At 44.0% G+C, this 19863-nt stretch overlaps 1 protein-coding gene across 1 annotated transcript in view; it reads right to left on the bottom strand.

The window, feature by feature from the left end:
* Nucleotides 1–19863, bottom strand: part of CSDE1 (cold shock domain containing E1) — a 689720-nt gene that overhangs the window by 296306 nt on the left and 373551 nt on the right. Inside the window, 4 exon segments of the mRNA XM_086923281.1 lie at nucleotides 5270–5445; nucleotides 5991–6095; nucleotides 16700–16864; nucleotides 17445–17585. Coding sequence (XP_086779407.1) covers nucleotides 5270–5445; nucleotides 5991–6095; nucleotides 16700–16864; nucleotides 17445–17585 — 587 coding nt within the window.

Here is a 19863-nt window from a genome sequence, read left to right as displayed (position 1 = left end):
TGACACACCAAAGCCTACACTAGTGCCCTCAAACCCTCCTGTCCAAAAGGAAGCTAATCCCAACAGTCAAATTAAATCAAAACCTCTGAAACCATTGCCTTCCAAAATACCACGCTAAAACATCAAAAGCAGGGATAAGGAAGGTCAGACAGTAGGGAAACCTAATCTCTCGGGAAATGTACAAAATCTGAAAGACCTTCGAAACCCTGACAGGGTAATGCAGACCAAAAGGCATAGAGTAGAACTGCCATCCGAAGCAGTTCCGCGCGTTGTGGTTCTTACGGGAGTTCCATCACTAGAGGAGGGTAAGAGAGAAGACTATCACCAGCTAAAAAATAAAGCTATGTTTTGGCTTAGACAAAATCGTCCACTTCCTCCAAACTTAAACGGTGAAATCCTAAACGTAAGGCGTCTCTCCTGGTTGGGACATAGAAAAAAAGACAACGGGCGACATCATTGTAATTAATTTCAGAGACCGTAGGGCAGTCAGATATATCCTAAATTGGCCCCTAGAGAATGATACCAATGGCATCACACCCCGAGAATTGACTTATTTCTATCCCAGACCTGTAATGGCACCCATTAACAATTCTAGGGTCCTATCTCGATACCAGGATGATGGCTTTCTACCTGTTTATAACCGCTATGCGGCTTTAGCAGGTATGGAGGGAGTGGACTGACTTTTCCCTCTGGACACAGTGAAGGAAGAGGGAAATGGGGAACAATTATATCTGTCCTCAGATCTAATGGAAAGAGCAGAGTTCTCTCCATCACATAATTTGGACGAAACGGAGAAACACTTAGATCAATTGGTAGAAGATGATGCATCATTGAAGAATAAAAGCCTAGTTCTAGCCCCACATATGCAATTGTGCAAACCAATATTAACATTACCAATAGAAGTCAAGTTGAATAATACTCGTGATTTAAAAATACTTAGTTGGAACGTAGCGGGTTTGGAACCAACATTGGCGGACAAAGACTGGGTCGAACTAATCTCAGGTTATGATATAATAAGGTTTCTAGAAACTTGGGCACCTTATGATTTGAATGTTAATGGGTTCCACTGCTATAATATAGCGGCTCGCAAATCGCATTTTGGCCGCGCAGTCGGAGGACTGTTTGTTGGTTTTAGCATTATGGCTGGGGGGAAACATAGGATTATTAACACGGAGAACACCAATATACAAGCTATTGAATATACACGGTAGGCTCCTTTTGTTTTGATAAACGTTTATAATAACGATTTTATTTTGATCCCAAATTGGAATTTTCTAGCGCTCTCTAAATTTATTTCCAACTTAGAGGATAGCTGGGGCAAAAGTGAAGGACTTGAAATTATTTTAGATGGTGATTTTAACGCCCAGCTACCAAATAATAATTGGCAAGAAAAACAAGGGAAGGGGGATCCGGTAAATCAAAGGGGCCAAGAATTAAAAAGTCTGTTAGATGAGCATATTCTGACGAATATTATGGATTCTGGTCAGAAGTTCTCGCTACAGCAAGCACCTACGCACAGAGGTCGAGCTAGTACCTCTATTGCTTTTATTTTGGTCTCCCCTGGTATGGCAAACCGTATAATAGCAACAGATGTTGTAGCCTCAGACTTTGGGGAATCATAATCCAGTAACGGTAACTATGAGGTTAGACCCCCAACCTGTTTTCTGTGCGACACAAGGAGCAAGAGACATAAGTGTAACCACAGATAAACTAAGGTTGAAATGGAAAGGGATAAATAAAGCTGGAATTACAAAGTCGTTGCTAACGGAAGAACAGATATCAATAGACCGTTGCTTAGATTCTACAACTGAGGGTCAGGTTATTATTTCCTGTTTTAGCAGAATATGCTCTACAGTTAGAACCTTGTTATCTGTATCAGCAGGCCTAGGCCCAAAAGAACCTAGGTGGTTTGATAATAACTGCTCTGTGGCTAATAGGAATTTACGTAAGGCTCTTTCAGAGATTCCCAGAATTAGGGCGAATGAGTGTAGCGAGGAAAATATACAAACTAGCTGTAGAAAAACGGAGAGTAACACTTTTGGGCGAACGTTGGGAGTCACTGTCTGAAACTGCGGAAGGGAAGCAAAGTAAATTATTCTGGCCCGCAGTTAAAGAACTCCGAAATATGGGTTAACAAGTCACCCAGATTAGCTGCACCATCGCCAGCGAAACTTGGGAATTCCACTTCTCTAAAATGTATGCCTCTTCACTGAATAGCGAGAATAGCGAGGAAATAAACGATTTTGAGGCATCTAATAACCTAAATTTTAACTTGGGAGAAGTGAAAGAAGCAATCGCCCAGAGTCTGGGAAATAAATCCCCTGGCACAGATGGGCTACCTATAGACTTGATCAAATGGCAACCGGGTCTATGGGCTCCTATACTGGTGAATGTTTTTAATAGTCTTCCTAAAGCCAAAATGCCAGAAACTTTGGGTACTAGCATAATAGTCCCCATACATAAGAAAGGAGACAGGTCTGATCCCATGAATTACAGGCCTATTTCATTGTTAGATAACTCTAAAAATTTTAGGGCGTGTTATTTATAATAGGCTTACTACATGGATAGAAGACAGTGGGATCCTGTCTTCATGCCAACTAGGATTTAGAAATAGGGTCGGTACAGTTGAACAATGCCTCAACTTGAAACTAATTATTGAAACTAAATATAACATTGCACGGTCGGTTCCTATTTATTTAGCGTTTATGGACCTGTCTTCAGCTTTTGATTTTGTTCACAGGTCCAAACATTGGTCCATTCTATTGGAGTATGGTCTGGATACTGCCCTGGTTCACTTTTTAGCTTTTTTACATAGATTCAAAATCCAGAGTGAGAATAGGTATGGGTGGAGAATTATCAGGAACAATTAATATAGGTAGAGGAGTTAGGCAGGGGTGCGTTTTAGCACCCTTGCTCTTTATAATCTATATTAATGGCCTGAGTAAGCACCTTGAAAAATCCACCCCTGACGTCCCGTTAATAAATGGTAAACCAGTACCTGCTCTTCTGTATGCAAACGATGCAGTACTACTGGGACGAACACCTAACTCGCTCCGTACTTTGGTCTTAAATTTTACAGATTTTATGGATAAACTAGATTTGAGGGTAAATTTAAAAAAATCTTTTATAAGGTCTTGTGGGCTAGGCAAGCGGCAGATGAACTCCATACAGGTTGGAGAATAAAAACTTATTGGAACTCATAATTTCCCATACTTGGGAGTGACCTTTGCTGCGAATGGCTTGTGGACTGGGCATTTGGCCAAGGCCACGGGCAAATTCTCAAAGGCCACTAGCTCAATTTTAAGTATTCCAAGACCAAAGAGATATGATGCCATTAAAGCGATTGTAATTTTTTTTAAATTACAGTGCATTCCGGTAGCGACCTACGGGGCAGAACTATGGGGCATTGGGAAGAGTACCACTATCCAGCAAATAGAGAATAGGTTCTGCAGGAAATTGTTAAGTGTCCCAATTTATACATCTAATTTTATCACATAGTGAACTAAATCTTCAATTTGTCTCAGATTTTGTTAATACTCGCCCAGCTTTATTTTGGCACTCGGTTTGGACGAATCAGTCAGCAAAACTTACACAAGAGATAATAACTGACTGTTTAAATTGCGAAAGAGGGAGGAAGATCCCGTGGCTTTCATATGTGCACACTAGCCTGCAGGAAGTAGGTATGGGAAACATTTTTTCTAATCCTAATGATGCTAGTAATGTTAAGAAATCTGAATTGAAAGAAGCACTAAAAGCACTTTATTTACGGAAAAGATTGACGATCGAATCAGGGAAAACCACAGTCGCTAGGTACCTGAATATTGAGGCGCCTAGATGCACCTTTGCACTGTATTTAACGTTATCATTGACTAGTTGGGAAAGAAGTTTATTATTCTGCCCAAGGGCTGGTACTGTGAGGTATCTGTTAAACTTTCCTTTGGGTTACCAGCAAAGTACAGCTAAAATTAGCTGCCCTTGTGATGGGCAAAGTACACAAAATGACCTGCACTTTCTCTTTTGTTGTAAATTTTATGTGAAATATACAAAATGGTTATTAATTCCGTTTTTTTTTTAAAACAGACCCATTACTCTGGAACAATCCTATCAGGCACTGTTAAATTCAGATAATGAAGAAGTAATTTGTTGTATCAGTACCTTTTTGAAAAATGCTGTTAGAGCACGCAAAATGATGGAAAATGTTTAAATTGTAATCTAACCTGTTTTTATTGTGTTTTAATGGATAATAGTATTTTATGGGATATGCACTATGATATGTTCTTTTATGAATTGAAAAATTCGAATAAAGATTCTTTGAAATTGAAATCTAGTCTGATGGTGTTCCAGAAAAGATGGAGACTCTGCTTTCTTGCTGCAAAGGCTAAGAATCCGGTTCCACGTGTTCTTAAGTATCATGGATTCTGTAGTGATTCTTTTTATATCTTGTTGATACAGCAATTGTGCTGTTGCTTGAGAGACATTTAGTCAGCTTAAAGTGTATTTAGAGCCCACCCACTGCTTACCACTAGCTAGCCTGTTGTAACTCTTATTTGCTGGCATCTGTTTGATCAGCGTGTGCTGGCTTCACTTCCTCTTCATGTGTTCTCTCTTCCTTGGAGTATGGCCCAAGTACTGTTTCCTTTCTTTATGCGTGTCCTTTCACTTCTCATGTTTTTTGGCCAGGCACATTTTTTATTCTATTGGCTGCACTCACTAAGAGTGTGGTGTTTGCAGTCAGTCTCACATCCTTCCTCATAGTCCCGCATAGTTGTTGGTCCTTGCTCATTTCACCATAGAACCCAAAAAAGTGCTCATAATAAAAAGCATCAACTACTTTCATACTGCGAAAATGGAGAAAAGAAAAATTAGCCCTTACACACAAATTAAAACACCCTGCACTCAGATACACAAGGCCAAGATCAAGGGAGGAAAAACAAGGTTTGAAGTGTACAAACATGTCCTGATAAACAATGAGGTGTTTTTCCAGGAAAAGATGTTGTCCAGGAAGGCAAAAAGATAAGTTTAACAGCTATGTACCACAGGAAGTCCCTGGAAGGAATCTGTGGCTTGCTTCACAGAAGGTCCCAGAAAATACTGAAAGCTCTTCAAAGATTCATACAGTATAAATAACAGCCCACAAATCATTGTGGTCTTAGCTACACGTTTGACAGAAGGCCTCTACCCATCAGGAGGAGAAGCATGTAGTGGTTGGAGTCTCGCACATAGTAACAGTCAGAAAACAAACAGTACATTAACTGTTTCAGTGGCTTACCTGTAATGAAAGAAGATTTCCTTATCATGGTTGGCAGTTTCGATGAATCCGAAATTATCTTTAAGAGTGGCCACATAACCCAAGTACCTCTTAGCATTGGAATTGCGTCCCATTACTTTAAGTGAAACTGCACTCTGCATGCCAGTTCTTTTCACTTCACAAATACTGAACTCCACCTTAAAAAAAGGACAGATGTTAAAAGCAATTAAGATCGTCTAGTGCCATTATTGAAAGCAACTGAACATTACAGCCTACACCCAACTCAATCAACGTTCTTTTCAACTACGAATTAACTTGTTAGCTAGTTCTGCATATTCCAAATTAACCTACCATTGGCCATCAACCAGAATCATTTATTTTTTGGACAATCTGTATCAAAGTTGTCTCTTTTGGGAGGATTACTGAGCGAGGTTTCCTTTATTGTATCCAACTTCTAGGTTTCCCACCCTGCTGGGCATCTTCTGCGACAAAAGTAGCAGCCACTCTTTCATCCCCTTTTTGCCAAAATAACGTCATACTGTTAATGTATTCTTCCACTACAGTCACATAATTAAGTAATGAAGCATCCTACTTCACTAAATAAATATTTAATTGCAGCAGTTCACCTATAACTCAATATAGATTGCCAGTTCTATAGCCAATACTGTTGTACAGTTCTTCTAACAACTAAAACAGTTTCGCAAGAAGCACTCTAAGAAATCTAGGCCTGAAATATACTCACCTTGTCACCAATCTGAGGAGCAGGTCCATCCAAGTCCTTTGTATGATATGGGATAGTAAGTTTAATCCCACAATCCTCATATGAGATTATTCCTTCTTCGCCATCCTATGAAGAAACAATGCTGTATAAAAGGCAATGTTTTTATATTGAAAGTGGTGGTTATATAGCTGGAACATGACTTCTGATGACTATTACAAGAAAAAACTTAAATAAGTTTTACATTCTTCTGTAATGTACCTCAGCTCTTAAGCAGCAATATTGTACAAGGAGCCTTGAATCCAGAACTAGAGACCAATAGCCGAAATGCCCATATGTAACACCGGTATTCCTATTTAGGAGTATCATGTCCTCTCTACTTCACTAAAAGTATAAATGCTGTTGCAGGAGTAGACCCAAGTGCTGAGAAGAAGTAAACCATCAACAGTGGCAATGATGAGCCAGGTAATATTACCCAACCCATTTGTATGGAGTTGGCTCTGTATATGGTATGCCACTAGGTGGTTATGCCCTGCACAGAGTCCAGGGGTTCTGCAACAGTGTACAGGGCTCAATGTAAAACACCAAGTGCTCTATTAGTAGAGGCGTGTGGGAGCAGCCTTAGGCCTAACACAAAAAAGTGAAAAATAATGTTTGCACAACATTGATCAATAATGGGCACACAACTCAAGAAGGAGAGCCACACACAATTTAGAAAAATAAGCTGTTTATACTTTATTTTAAGAGCAAGTACTTCGCAATAAGGTAAGTATGTTTTTAAATATAATCACCTTTCATTTTCAAGTCGATAATTTCTGAAAAATTCAATGTTATCCTATGGAGGAAATCAATAATGCGGTTAAACGGTTAAGTATCAGACTTACAGTTCCAGTCTTCGGGACCAACGGTCAGCAAGGGGCAGTTGTCAGATGAGTACCAAAACTGCACCACCAACAGCACAGGAGCTGTAGGATGCAGAGGTCGAATTCAGGCTATGGTCCAATGAGTTTAAATGGAGAATGGGGGTGCTTGGAACCACACTGCTTGCAGATAAGTAGATCGATTGCAGGGGGCCACACTTTGGGGATTAGGACCTGCACATGGGTGTGGGGGCACAAAGCAGCACTAAACATACACCACCAGATGCACAAGGGTGGTCGGGTGCATGGTGCACTTTGTGTCGGGGGTACAATGCTGTTCAATGAAGATTCTGCTTTCGACAAACAGACTGCAGATGTTGCACCGTTGGTGGCAGGAGGTAGACCAATGACAGCAGAGGTAAGTAGATGTAGAGGGTCGTAGGGGCACTGTCGATTCAGCTCACTGAGGCGCAGGGGGTTCGGGTACAGAGGTGCCTTTAGATGTCAGTCTTCTTACTGGACATGGTCACAGTTACTGAGAGCCTCTGGATTCAGGCAGTATGCATCGTGGTGGAGTTCTGAAGGGGTAAACCAATTCAGGACTTGGTCAGGATAGCTGAGGAGACTTCAGTGGATAGCTTAGCCACTCAGACTGGGGGCTGTGGGCGTTAAGTACAGAGTGGGCAGGAGTAGCGGTTTCAGATGGGTCTGGAGTCCTCGTAGTTTGAATCTGCAGTCACTGGGAGATCTGTCCTTTGTTGAAGAGCAGACAGCCGCCTTCTGGGTTCTGGAAGTTGCTGGCCACAAGACGAGCGCATCATCTTTGCAGTCTTTAAAACTGGAGACAGGCCGGTAGGGCTGGGGTAAAGTCAGAAGTCATCTTCAGGCTTAGCTGCATGGCGTCTTTGTGGAAAATCCACAAGCAGATACTGTATCCACCAGCAAAAGCGTTACCGAAGGCATCATGTTTTTCTGATGGATACATCTGTCTGGATTCCTCACCTTTTGAACTGAATCCCCAAGTAGTCCCACTCCGAGATGATGGTGCCTGCATCAAAAAATCCTGTAGTACAGAATGAGCAAAATGGCCGCCCTCCTCAACTCCGACTCCAAGCAATAGTGCTTTGCAAAAGTATAGAGGGAGCCCCAAGTTGCGGCTTTGCAGTTATCTACCACAGGGATACCTCTAGCCAAAGCCTAATAAGACTTAGCTGTGGTAGAATGTACACTAATACCTTCAGGTGGCTCCTTCTTAGCCAAGGCGTAGCAGATCTTATTACACAGAATTATCCACCTGGACGCCGTTCTTTTGAGGACAGCCTTGGCCTTCATCTTGCCTACATATCTGATGAAGAGTTGCTCGTACAACCTGAAGTCTTTGGTTCTGTTCAAGTAGAAGTAGAAGCTGAAGCCTTTTTGGGGCCCAGGCGATGAAGTCTTCCCTCCTCTTCAGAAGGATGAGGTGAAGGGTAGAAAGGGGGTAAAGGTGGTGCACTGCCCCAAGTGGAAAGGAGTAACCACCTTAGGCAGGAAAGCAGCTCTGGTCTTAAGAACCATCTTATCCACACAGAATTATATAAAATGAGGTTTGGAGCTAAATCTGCAATTTACTCATCTTCCTAGCGGAAGTGCTTGCAACCACAAATATAGTTTTCAACGCTAGAAACCTTAAGGGACAACTATGTAATGGTTCAAAGGGTGAACCCATCAAGAATTTGAGAACCACATTCAAATCCCACTGAGGCATGATAAGAGGAGTGGAGGTAAACCTATTAGTGAGACCCTTAATGAATCTCATGACTACAGGAAATTTACACAACGAGGATTGATCTGGCAAACAGAGAAACACCTCTTAACAGTAGCTACTGCACTACCCTGTTGCGCTAGGCAAAGAGAGAAACTCAAAACATCAGATAAATGGGCCTACAAAGGATCAGTCCATCTTTCAACACATCATTTAGCAAACGTGGGCCACCTACCAGATTAGACCGATTTGGTGGAGTGTCTTCTGGCTGATAATAAAACGTCCACAACATCCGGGAGGAGAGAGAAAATACTCAGGTTGCCCCGCTCAATCTCCAGGAATTAAGGTGCAGGCTCGGGAGATGTAAAACCAGCCACAGCGAGAGGAGGTTTGTCCTGAGGAGATGGAGACGTACCAGTGGGTGCAATGACAGGTTACTGAGGTTTACGTACCACACCCTTTGTGGCCAATCTGGGGCAAACAATATGACTTGGGGCCTGTCCTGGCGAATCTTCCTCAGAATACGAGGAAAGTGCATGGGGGAGTAGGGCGGTGGGGGGGCCGGTGGGGGGGCCGGGGGGGGGGGGGCGGGGGGAAGACACGTAAAGAAGCTGTGAGCCTCAATCTAACTGAAAAGCGTCCCCCAACGCTCCCTGCGTCAGATACTGGTGACAGCATGATGGGAAGTGCGCGTTCTCATCAGTGGCGAACAGGTCCAACTGAGGAAAAGCCCACATCCTGAAAATGTAAAGGAGCACCTCCGGATGGAGAAGCCACTCGTGATCGGCCGAATACTGCTGACACACTGTCTGCAGACACATTAAATTCTCCAGACAGATGATTTGGGTTTACGCAACTTTGATGGTCCTGAGCCCAGGAGTAGAGTTGCAGAGCCTCCATGCAGTGAAGATCAGACCCTACTCCTCCCAGTTTGTTGATGTACCACATTGCGGCACTGTTGTCCGTTAGGACCTGAAAAGACTGCCCGCAAAGAAAAGGAAGGAAGGCCTTGAGAGCCAAATGTATCACGCGCAGTTCCAATAGATTGATGGGAAACAATCTTCACTCTGGAGACCAAAGACCTTTGACCTCCAGATCCTCCAGGTGTGCTCCCCACCCAGGAGTGAAGGCATCTGTTATCACAGTGGTCACCGGAGAAAGAGGTTTAATCTGCTTCCCTTGAGACAGGTTGCCTGGAACACTCCTCCAAAGCAGCTCCGCTGCAGTGTCTCTGGCGATTGACCACTTTTTCTAGATTTGCGATGTGTTGAAACCACTGTCTGCAGAGGTGCCACTGGAGGGCCCTGATATGTCAGTGTGCATCGTTGACCAACAGTATTCAGGAAGCGAACAGACCGAGCAGACAGAAGACCTTCAGGACTGGAACAGTAGTGCTACTCTGAAAAAGTGGAATCATAACCTGGATGTCTTGAATGCTCTGTAGAGGCGGGAAGGCACGACTTACAGCAGTGTCCAATACTGCCTCCAAGAACAGGTTGCACAGAGAGGGCACCAGGTGAGATTTGGGTACATTTACTGAAAACCCTAAGTTGAACAACAGTTGTGTTGCTTGCAAATGATGTAACACCATCTCTGGCTACTTTGTATTGAGCAGCAAGTCACCAGATGGGGGAAAAACAGGAATCCCCGACCTTCTGAGATGTGCTGCCACCACTGCCATCACCTTTGTGAAGACCTAAGGTGGGAGGTAAGGCCGAATAGAAGGACAGCAAAGTGATCATGTTGGGACCTCACTGTAAAATGGAGATAGAACATCAGCCAGTCTTCCTTCTGCAGTGCAAGAAGAATCAGAGCCAGGGTCAACATTTTGATTTTCTCCTCCTTGAGGTACACATTCAAAACCAGGAGGTCAAGGATTGGCCTCGAGTGACTGTCCTTTTTGGGAATAAGGAAGTGCCAGGAGTAGCATCCTTGACCTCTCTCCTGCTCCGTAACCACCTTGATCGCACCGTTTTGCAGCAATGACAGAACCTCTTGCTGGAGAAGCATAAGGTGCTCTTCTGAGCAAAAGCCCCGACGGGGAGGGAAAGAGGGGGAGGGGGGAATTCCAGAAAGGGAGGGCATACCCATTCTCTACGATGTTCAACACACAGAGATCTATAGTAACGGACCAATAATGCTGTAGAAAATGGGGCACCCATCCTCCCAAGTATGCTCTAGGATTGTGGAGCTAGAGCTGCTTTCCTGCCACACCAGCTGGAGGAGCGGAAGAGGAGACTTGCTGTGGTGTACCACCCCACAGACTTCCTCTGCCCTTTCCCCTGTGGGACCTGTACAAGAGATTTGCCCACTACGATCTGACATGAAAGGACATGTTTTTGTCAAAGCCACAAAACTTGCAAAACTATCCAAAGCTCCTGGGTTGAGAGTGAAGCCCCAAAGACATTGCTGTGGCTTTACTGTCCTTAGAGCACAGCAGCACCGAATCACCTTAGCCCCCTAACAGGCGAGATCCATCGAAAGACAAATCAAGTAATGTACCTTGGACATCAGGCGACAATCCGTAACAATGCAACCATGTGTCTCCCCTAGTAGCCACAGATGATCCCATTACCCTGGCCCTGGCTACTGAATCAGCTGTGTGCAGACCAGATTATATCACCTGGCATGCAGCAGCTTGGGCATTGAACAACACCTCAGAGAAATGTCATTGTACTGCCTCTGGGAACTTTGTGACAACCTCTCTGCTGGAGTCCATGAGGGGGATGAATGTAGCGACCCAAAAGGCATGTGGCATTTGTGGACTTGAGGGCCATACGCCTCGACAAGAACACCTTTGCTGAATGCTCCATACATTTTGACTTCTTTATCTGCAGGCGTAGATGAGAAAGAACATGCAGCCCGAAGAACCCGAAGCCCAGACCTCCAAGCTTACCAGCGAAGGATGGGTGGACAGGAAAGCAGGATACCCCCAGAGCCACCTTGTACCTCTTTGCCACGGTACTGGAAACCGCTGGAGCGGACATTGGCTTCAGTCACAAGAGAATGGGCTCTGTCAAAGCCTAATTGAAAGGAAGTAAAGGCTCTGAAATAAAGTACGAGGAATAGAGCACCTCCGTCAGAATGTTCAACCTCAACTCAGCTGTAGGAAGAGGCAACTCCAAGAGGTCTGTAGCCTTTCTTATTACCGCATGCTAAGTGGTCACCTCCTGCATCGCCAAGCCTTTTAGTGATGAAACCTCTCACTCAGGAGAAGTATCCAAGCCACTATCTATAATCTCTCCTTTCTCAACCCCTCCATGTTCCTCCTGGTAATAATCTTCTTTCAACAGCCCTTGAGCCTCTCTCAGAAACCTTTTCCTCAGAATTGGCATTGATGTCACCAGACGCAGTGCCGGTGACTTCTGTATTGCCGAAGGGATGGCAACAAGAACCAGAGTTGAAGCCGGTTCGGAATCAGACGGCGCAAGGGTCGCCCCATCTAGAGGTGGTCGACCCTCAAAGAACTGCAGCGGTGTCGAAAATCTCGGTGTCAGAAGAGGTCAACCCCCTAGAGCCATAGGCATAAAAGGCATGAGTTGTGCCTGGGGAAAGTGAGGTGGCAAGCCTCCTTGAGTATATGTCAACAGACACATGGGTTCAACAAGCCAAACATTGCATTTAAATAAATGCAGCAGATCAGATCCCGAAGTCAGGAAACAGAATAGGCTGGATCTGGCATCACAAGCTCTGGAGCCCTTCGGTGAGACACTAAATTCGGCTCTGGTTGTGGCACGGTGGAGAAGTGTGGCTCAATGGTTAGAGTGGCAGACCTTGATGCAGAGCTCTGGCCCGGGACCAGGGTTCGATTCCCACCTCGGTGGGACTCGGGCTCAAAAATTCCTCGGACCTGATATTCTCGCCTCAGTGCCTATTCCAATCATGGGTCCCACGCTGCAACTCTGGGCAATAGCTTGCTTAATCTCCACAAAGGCCCCAACAGCGCTAGGATGCCTGGCTTCACCCTGGGGGTGCCCAGGAGTGGACACTTCACAGGGAAAGCCAGGAAGGGTTCCACAGCGGTATGAGTAATAGCGCCACGAAACCGCTTGGTAGCAGTGCGCTCTACAAATACTTTACATTTACATTTACATTTCGGTGAGACACTAAATTCGGCTCTGGTTGTGGCACGGTGGACCTCAGAGCCATAGGTGGAGAGGTTGATAGATACCCGTTTCAAGGCCCCATTTTAAAAACTGCTGGTGCAGAGAGCCGGCCCACTTAAAGCCTTTGTGCTGCCTGTCTGTGTGAGACGGTTTACCTAGGGTGCTTAACAGGAAATGGACGACAGTTGGCAAAGTATGCATTGAGATGACTGGATGTAGGATTATCTTAAGTCCTAGGAGTAGGACTGACCGGGTTGCTGGCCAGAGAAGTGTGTTAGCTAGTCCCTGTTGGGCGGGCTGGGATGCTGTGCACGTCCTAACATGCGTGGTGTGGGAATTGATAGTCACAATGTTGTACTAGGTCTGTCTGTGGGTGGGTGGGTTTTGAGGGCAGTTTATTGTGCATTGCACATTGATTGTTTATTGTTCACAGAAGTTTGCGGGGTCTAACTCATGGTGGGGGCTACCACTAGATGCCAAAAACAATGATGGGAACTGATTTTAGACTCCAACATGGAACGTCAGAAGGTTGAGAACATACACTATGCAGTATACGAATATGGGTTGAACTGAGGGTCCATTTTTCCCATACCTATATAGAAGCTGGCATAGGTGGGAGGCATGTCCTGCTACGGGAGACCCTGGATAGAAGTAACATGACCATATTGAACACATATGCCTGAACATTGGTGACGCCACTTTCTTTCATAATATAGAAGATCTGTTGATGCCAACTCCTGTGGCTGGGTGACTTTAATTGTATACTGGACAGTGACTTGGACCGGGCGCCTTCTAGGACGGGTACCAAGCCATTGATGGTTGCGAAGCGCAGGGTGATGTATAACATGGGCTTTGAAGATATCTGGAAGTTTAGCCATTCAGATTAGATAGGATACTATTTGCAGGCTTCTCACTGGTGGAGGACATAGAGGTGAAGCTCTTGGTGCATTTTCTGTCAGATCACACTCCAGTTAGCCGTGTAGTAGGGTAGGGTATGTCTGCTCTGGCAGGCTCTGTAACGGAGGATGTTTGCTGATGTACTGGAGAACCCAGTAGTTCGGGAAGTGTTCTTGAAAGCATTGTCTGATTATATGGCGATTAATTGAGATACCATGTTCTGTAAGGCCCTTATATAGGAGGCCCTAAAAGTGGTATTGAGGGGCATATGTACGGGCTTGACGTGTGGAGTGTGTAGGCAACCCCAGTGAGAACTTGGCAGAGAAAAGGCAGTGTTGGCCACTCTGCAGGCGGGGGAACAAGCACAACTGGTCACTCACAGAAGGGAATAGGAGGTGCGTAGGCATAAAATGGATATCTGGGACCACCAGGGCAAATATACACTTCCGCAGTATAGGCAGCAGCTGCACAGGAAGGGGGACAAGTCGGGTCAGCTACTAGCATGGATACTTCGCAGGGTTCGCACACTGGCATGGACAACTCCTTTGATATTGCTGGATGGCACAAGAGTTGCACCTGGACTACAATAATGGGGGTTTTCCAACATTTGCGGTGTGTATATACAGCAGATCTGGCCATAACGCCATTCCTGGAGTGGCTTGGATGCTCTACAGTTAGCACCAGTGGTCACAGAGTCCCTTGATGCACCATTGACCTTGAGGCACTTCGTACAGCATTGAGCATACTCCCACGAGCGAAGGTGTGGGAGGTGAAAGTTTTCCGCCAGTTTTATCGAGCGGCTCGTGGGAGGTGAAAGTTTTCCGCCAGTTTAATCGAGCGTTCTCAGCGACAGTCACACAGGGACTTTTTGAGGCGTGTGAAAGTGGTTTGCAGGCCACGTCCATGAGAGATGGAGAAATTTGCAGGTTTCTCAAACCGGGTGGTATTAAATCTGATCCTTCTGCTATTGGCTGTTTACCATAAGCAATCCGAAAATTAAATCTAAGTTTTTTGCTAGCAGCCAGGTGCTGCACAAGACTCTACTAGGTTCACGAGAACCAGAGCGGGTTTATTCCTGGTTGGCATACCGGTTTAATCTCGGACGTCTGGCCATGTCCTCCATGAAGTGGAGCATCAGGATGAGCTGCTGGCCCTGGTCTCCAACTTAAAAAAAGCTTTTGACACTGTGGACTGGAGTTACCTACTTCAAGTGCTGACAGTTCTGGGTTTTGGTCTGCAGTTTCAAGGATGGATCTGGCTGATCTACTCTGCTCCCAGTGCGCAGGGGGAAAAGTTGGTAAGAGGCCTGGGTGTTGGAGCGAGAGACGTAGTAGGGTTGCCTCCTTTTGTGGCTACTGTTTGCATTAGCAATAGAACCCCTGGCAATCCTGGCACGTTGGAGGCCATCAAAATGAGGGACATGCGACATATAATCTTGCACTACAAGAGTGACTTTTTTATACTGCATCCCCATGAGTGGCGTTACCCATGATGCTGCAGCAGTTGGATGGGTTTAGGGGCATCGCTGGGCTTTCAATCAATCAAAATAAATCATTGATATTTCCACTAGCTTCCCAGATCAGTACACCGCTGGACAGCCTCCCCAGTCTGGGATTGCGCTGGTAAAAAGAACACTTATGATATTTGGTGATACAGATTGCACACACTGAGGTACGCCTTAATATGGAACGGGTACTATATGGATTGCAAACGTCTGTTTCCTTTTTCAATACGTTGTCACGAACCCTGATGGGCAGACTGGCGGTCTCTAAAATGGATCTATTGCAAGTTGTCAATATACCCTGCAAAATTCCATCTTTCCAGTACCCAAGAAAGTGCTTAAGCAGTTGAACCCCATACTTATCTTATTGTGGGCAGGGCATCGCAGCAGGTTGGCCATGTCTACCTTAACCAGGGGCTCGACCTGCATGGGACGCCAATATGGAGTCTCCATTAGACAACCGGAAGTGAGCTGCTTTATATGGACTCGCACACAGTCTTTCAAAGCCAGATTTAACCTGGTGCACTACAACTTCCTGCACTGGACTTATATAACACCTAAGAGTGTCCACTGCATCTCTCTCTCCTGGCTGGTTTTTTGCCTCTGCTGCAATGTTAGCAGGGGGACTTCATGCACCTGGCATCATGGTGCCAGTTGCTGCAGGGCTTCTGGTCATGGGTGGTCATGGACCTGCAGAAGACTACGCACATACAATTGGATTGCACGCCATTGCACTGTTTGTTGGGCCATGTCATGAGGCCTAAGGGTCGTAAAATGGCCTAAAAATTCTGCCGTTGGCGCTGGGCCTGGCCCAGCGAAGGGTGGCCATCACTTGGATGGATCAGCGTGCTCCTGCAGTTGAGAAGTGGCATAGGGATGTGTAGGAGTGGACACACTCTTAGAAGGTGCACATGAAACTGAGTGTGCATGATGATAATTTGAAGGAGACCTCCATGAGTGGAGTGATGTGTGATTCTCAGCCCCACAGGAGGATGTGGAGCTGGCGGAAGATGGTGATGTGGACACGAAGGCAGATGGGAATTCTGATTAGGATCAGGGAGATAGTTCATAATAGTACTGTTAGTTTTGCCCAGTATTTGCAAACCGGGTGAGTAGCTAGTCCATGGGGCATTTTGGAGGGGGTACAGCTACATGTTTGTTGGCTGGTTGTGGGTGCCTGGCCTTACAAGTCGACATGTGCTCTGCATGTTATTGCCCTTACTGCTGTTTTGTGTTATATAAAACTTTAAAAAACATTTTTTTTTAAAAGAGAAACAGAAGATCCAGGATTACATGTCTGTTTAGAGGAACGTGCACTCTGCTCAACCATAACAGTATAAGTATGTTAAAAATGGGTTAAAAACAAGTCAATTTTTCAGCACACATTATGCAAGACGGTTATTAGTCAATGCACCTGCAAATCATTAACAATCACATGAAAGTGTTAATCATGTTAAGTTAAAAAATCCACATGTCGCACAAAGAACATACCTTTTCTTTTTTCTATTCAGATACAAATTATTCATCCAGAGAGTAAATTTAGAGAGAGGGAAACATGGTTAATCATTATGCATGTACAAAAATCTGAGCATACAAACGGACAACTAAGACCAAAAACAAATTACCTTTTCTTTGCCTTTGTTTGGACTACTGTCTTTTGGGCTGGACAGAGTTGCTTCCTTTTCTATGGTGCCAACAAAACAATGATCCGATTGGGTTTGAAATGAGACTGTACCCTTGGGAAGTTTTTTAATTCTTATAGCATGATTTCTCTGTGCAGAAAGCATATCCTAGAAAACATCGAAAGTTGATGCTGTTAAACATCATCATGAAACAAAATTGCACAGATGCTGAAAATGGCATATTTATATTACGGTTAACCAGCCAAGGAGCTAGGTCTATAATTGTTTCGGTTTCCAAAATAACGGCCCACCCTCTTTAAAAAAATAAATTAACAGTTTTCACATCAGTTGACTTTCGAGTGGTTGTTTCCCAATTTATTCCAGCCTTTATGTATGCACACACACGCAATCATTCTGTTAAACCAAATGTCAGGGATTGCTTTTCACACCGAACTTCGAGCACTAGAAAAATGCCAAATGAAGTCAAGTCTTCCAGGGAGAAGTAGGGGCGTAAGTAGGAGATAAAAGCAAACCCACAAGGAGCATGAGAAAAAGGTAAACAAGCGCAGAGGAGAAGCCAGAAACCCCGCTATTTTGATCATAAAGAAAATGTGCGTGAATCTAGGCACTCGGAATGTGACAATGTGTCTTCTGCAGGTAAACTATCACTATCTGTAGAAGATTATATCTTTCATTTACGTTTTTTTGTACGTCTATTTTTTTTCTTTACAAAGAAGTTTTTACTCACTGGGACAACAGTAAATTCTACTTCATCAGAAATGTGGAGCTGGTTTCCATCCAGGATTTCACTGAAGTGAAAGAACATTCGGGCATCCCGATCAACACATTTTATAAAACCAAACCCATCCCTCATTGCTGCAATCACACCCTGTGAAAGGGAAACAGCTCAATAAATACACATTCCCAGTCAACAAGTTAGTCTCGCTAAGATAATAAGCACAGCGTGCATTATAATCAACAAACAGCAATGGCTTAGAAACCTATGTTTGCAAAACAACCTTGTTACGGTTGAATTTCTTTGTTATGTGGTATGTTTAACGACTTATGGAAGGCAGTATATGACAATCCAGGGGAGCTATTCTGAACTTCGACAAAGCACTGCTTTCCCATGAACCTGCAACAGACCAGACCCCAATCGATCACATGGTCCAAAACACCACAGGTGTCCCTCTTTAATGGGTAGTATGGCATGCATAATACATTGTAGGTAAACGGAAATCCACTGGAGTGGCAGGTCAAGCTTCTCACTGATTTATTGGGCATTTTGTGAATAGTTCTAGAATGACCGACATGTATTTCCTTTTGGGTTATTAAACCACTGAAAGTGATTAAGTTGGAAGGTTAGGACATCTTGACTAAAATGTATACTTCTCCTAACAAAATTCGAGGACACTTGGTTTAGTTTTGATGGTGTGGGTAAGAGTTTAGTGCTATTTTCTTGTGCTACGTTTCATTTGGAAATTAACAAATCTGAGTGCAATCAAAGGAAAAAATGAAACAGACCAGATTAATTTTAAGATGTTGGCAGCAGGATCAGAAAGCCAAGCAGCAGAAGCATGTATAGATTCAAAAGCACCACAACCCATGCAAAGTATTAGTTATCCAATTGATTTCAATGCTCACACCTAAAGGGCCATTCAGCACACGAGTTTTCCTGTGCGGTCTAAAATGCAATCCTCTAAGAATTACACAGTAAACACAGCAGACTTCATTTTCTAAAGTACTTTTTAATCGTTTTTACCATAAACTCCCTTTTCCTACCAACGAATAAGCGTAATAAAACACTGATTAGTCCACAAAAGGATCTGTGCCCTCAAGCTTCTTATTGCACTTTCTTAAAAAGACTCACTAGTTTTATCTCTGTACATGTACCAGCTTTGCTTACCATTACTTGCAATTATTCGAATTTGTCTTCATTTTGCACTGTAACTAAGGATGGGTGGCCGGCTTCATTCCACCTGCGGAATTCTCAGAATTTGGTGACACCACTCCATCCTTGCAAAGCGGAGTTCTTTCCAAATTCCGTTGATCTCCACATGGTGGCATTTTACCCCCACGAGGCCTCAAATTAATGAGAGCTGGAGAGCGAGATTTGGCATCCCCAAACGCAATTTTATAACGTAGGTAGTCGTGGTTAGAGGGCTGCTTAAAGCAGATACTCAAGCAGCAGCAAAATGCCCACTACTGGCCATACGCTCTTGAGCACCGCATGGTGCCTTCGGCTTTTCATTGCTGCTTGCACTACCCACACTAAATCGCAGAGCACCATTCATAATTTTAGTCCGTTGGCGGAACTCTGCAGAATCTCAGAGTTTTTATGTGAGGCCGTAAAGTGAAACCTACCGCCCATCTCTAATTACAACACACTCTGGGCATGGGGATACTGAACGAGAAAACTAGGAAGCAAACTAGAAAATGTAGAATTTTGGGCACATGAAACACATTTAAAAGCATATAAACAGCCGGCAGGAATATTCTGAATTCAGGACTAGCAGGTGACAAGCTGATATGCAAGGAATGTGAATTAGAAGATATCATGGGTGAAAAGAAAAGCGAGAGCTATTTTGAAATGGATAGATTCTTGGATTTTTGTCACATAGACACTGTCTTCCGTGAAACAGGCATATCGCTCACCAGGTCCACCCTAGTTAAACGTATTAAAGAAACTAGCCAATATTCAACCATTTTTTGTTTATCATGCATGGAAAACGGTTAGACTTACAAATCACAATACTGTACAAAGCAACAGCTTCAGCTCGAAAATTATCTCACGCTTACACGGTTTCTAAAATCTCACGGGGCAATTGCAGGACTATACACTAGAAATGCAAGTTCTAAAACACTTATTGTTCTTAAACCATCCCAATTTAGTAGAATTTAAAAGGCTGTCCCAATACAAGTTATTCAAAAACTACAGGGGCAGTCCAACAACCCTGAACCAGGGACAGACAATCGATCCACCCAACAGAAGGTTCAGGAAGAAAAGTCACATGAATTGTGCAACTATATCTATACAGCTAAAAAAGGAAAAGAGGGAAAGAGCAAAGAGAGAAAAGAAACCTATAGGATCATAAATTTAAAGAAGATTTTTTGTTCGAATTTCAAAAGACATAGTTTATTACATATTTTGAAAAGTTAAAAAGAAC

The sequence above is a fragment of the Lissotriton vulgaris genome, chromosome 5 (assembly GCF_964263255.1).
Source record: "Lissotriton vulgaris chromosome 5, aLisVul1.2, whole genome shotgun sequence".
Classification (NCBI taxonomy): Eukaryota; Metazoa; Chordata; class Amphibia; order Caudata; family Salamandridae; genus Lissotriton; species Lissotriton vulgaris.
This window is presented reverse-complemented; position numbering and strand designations above follow the sequence as displayed.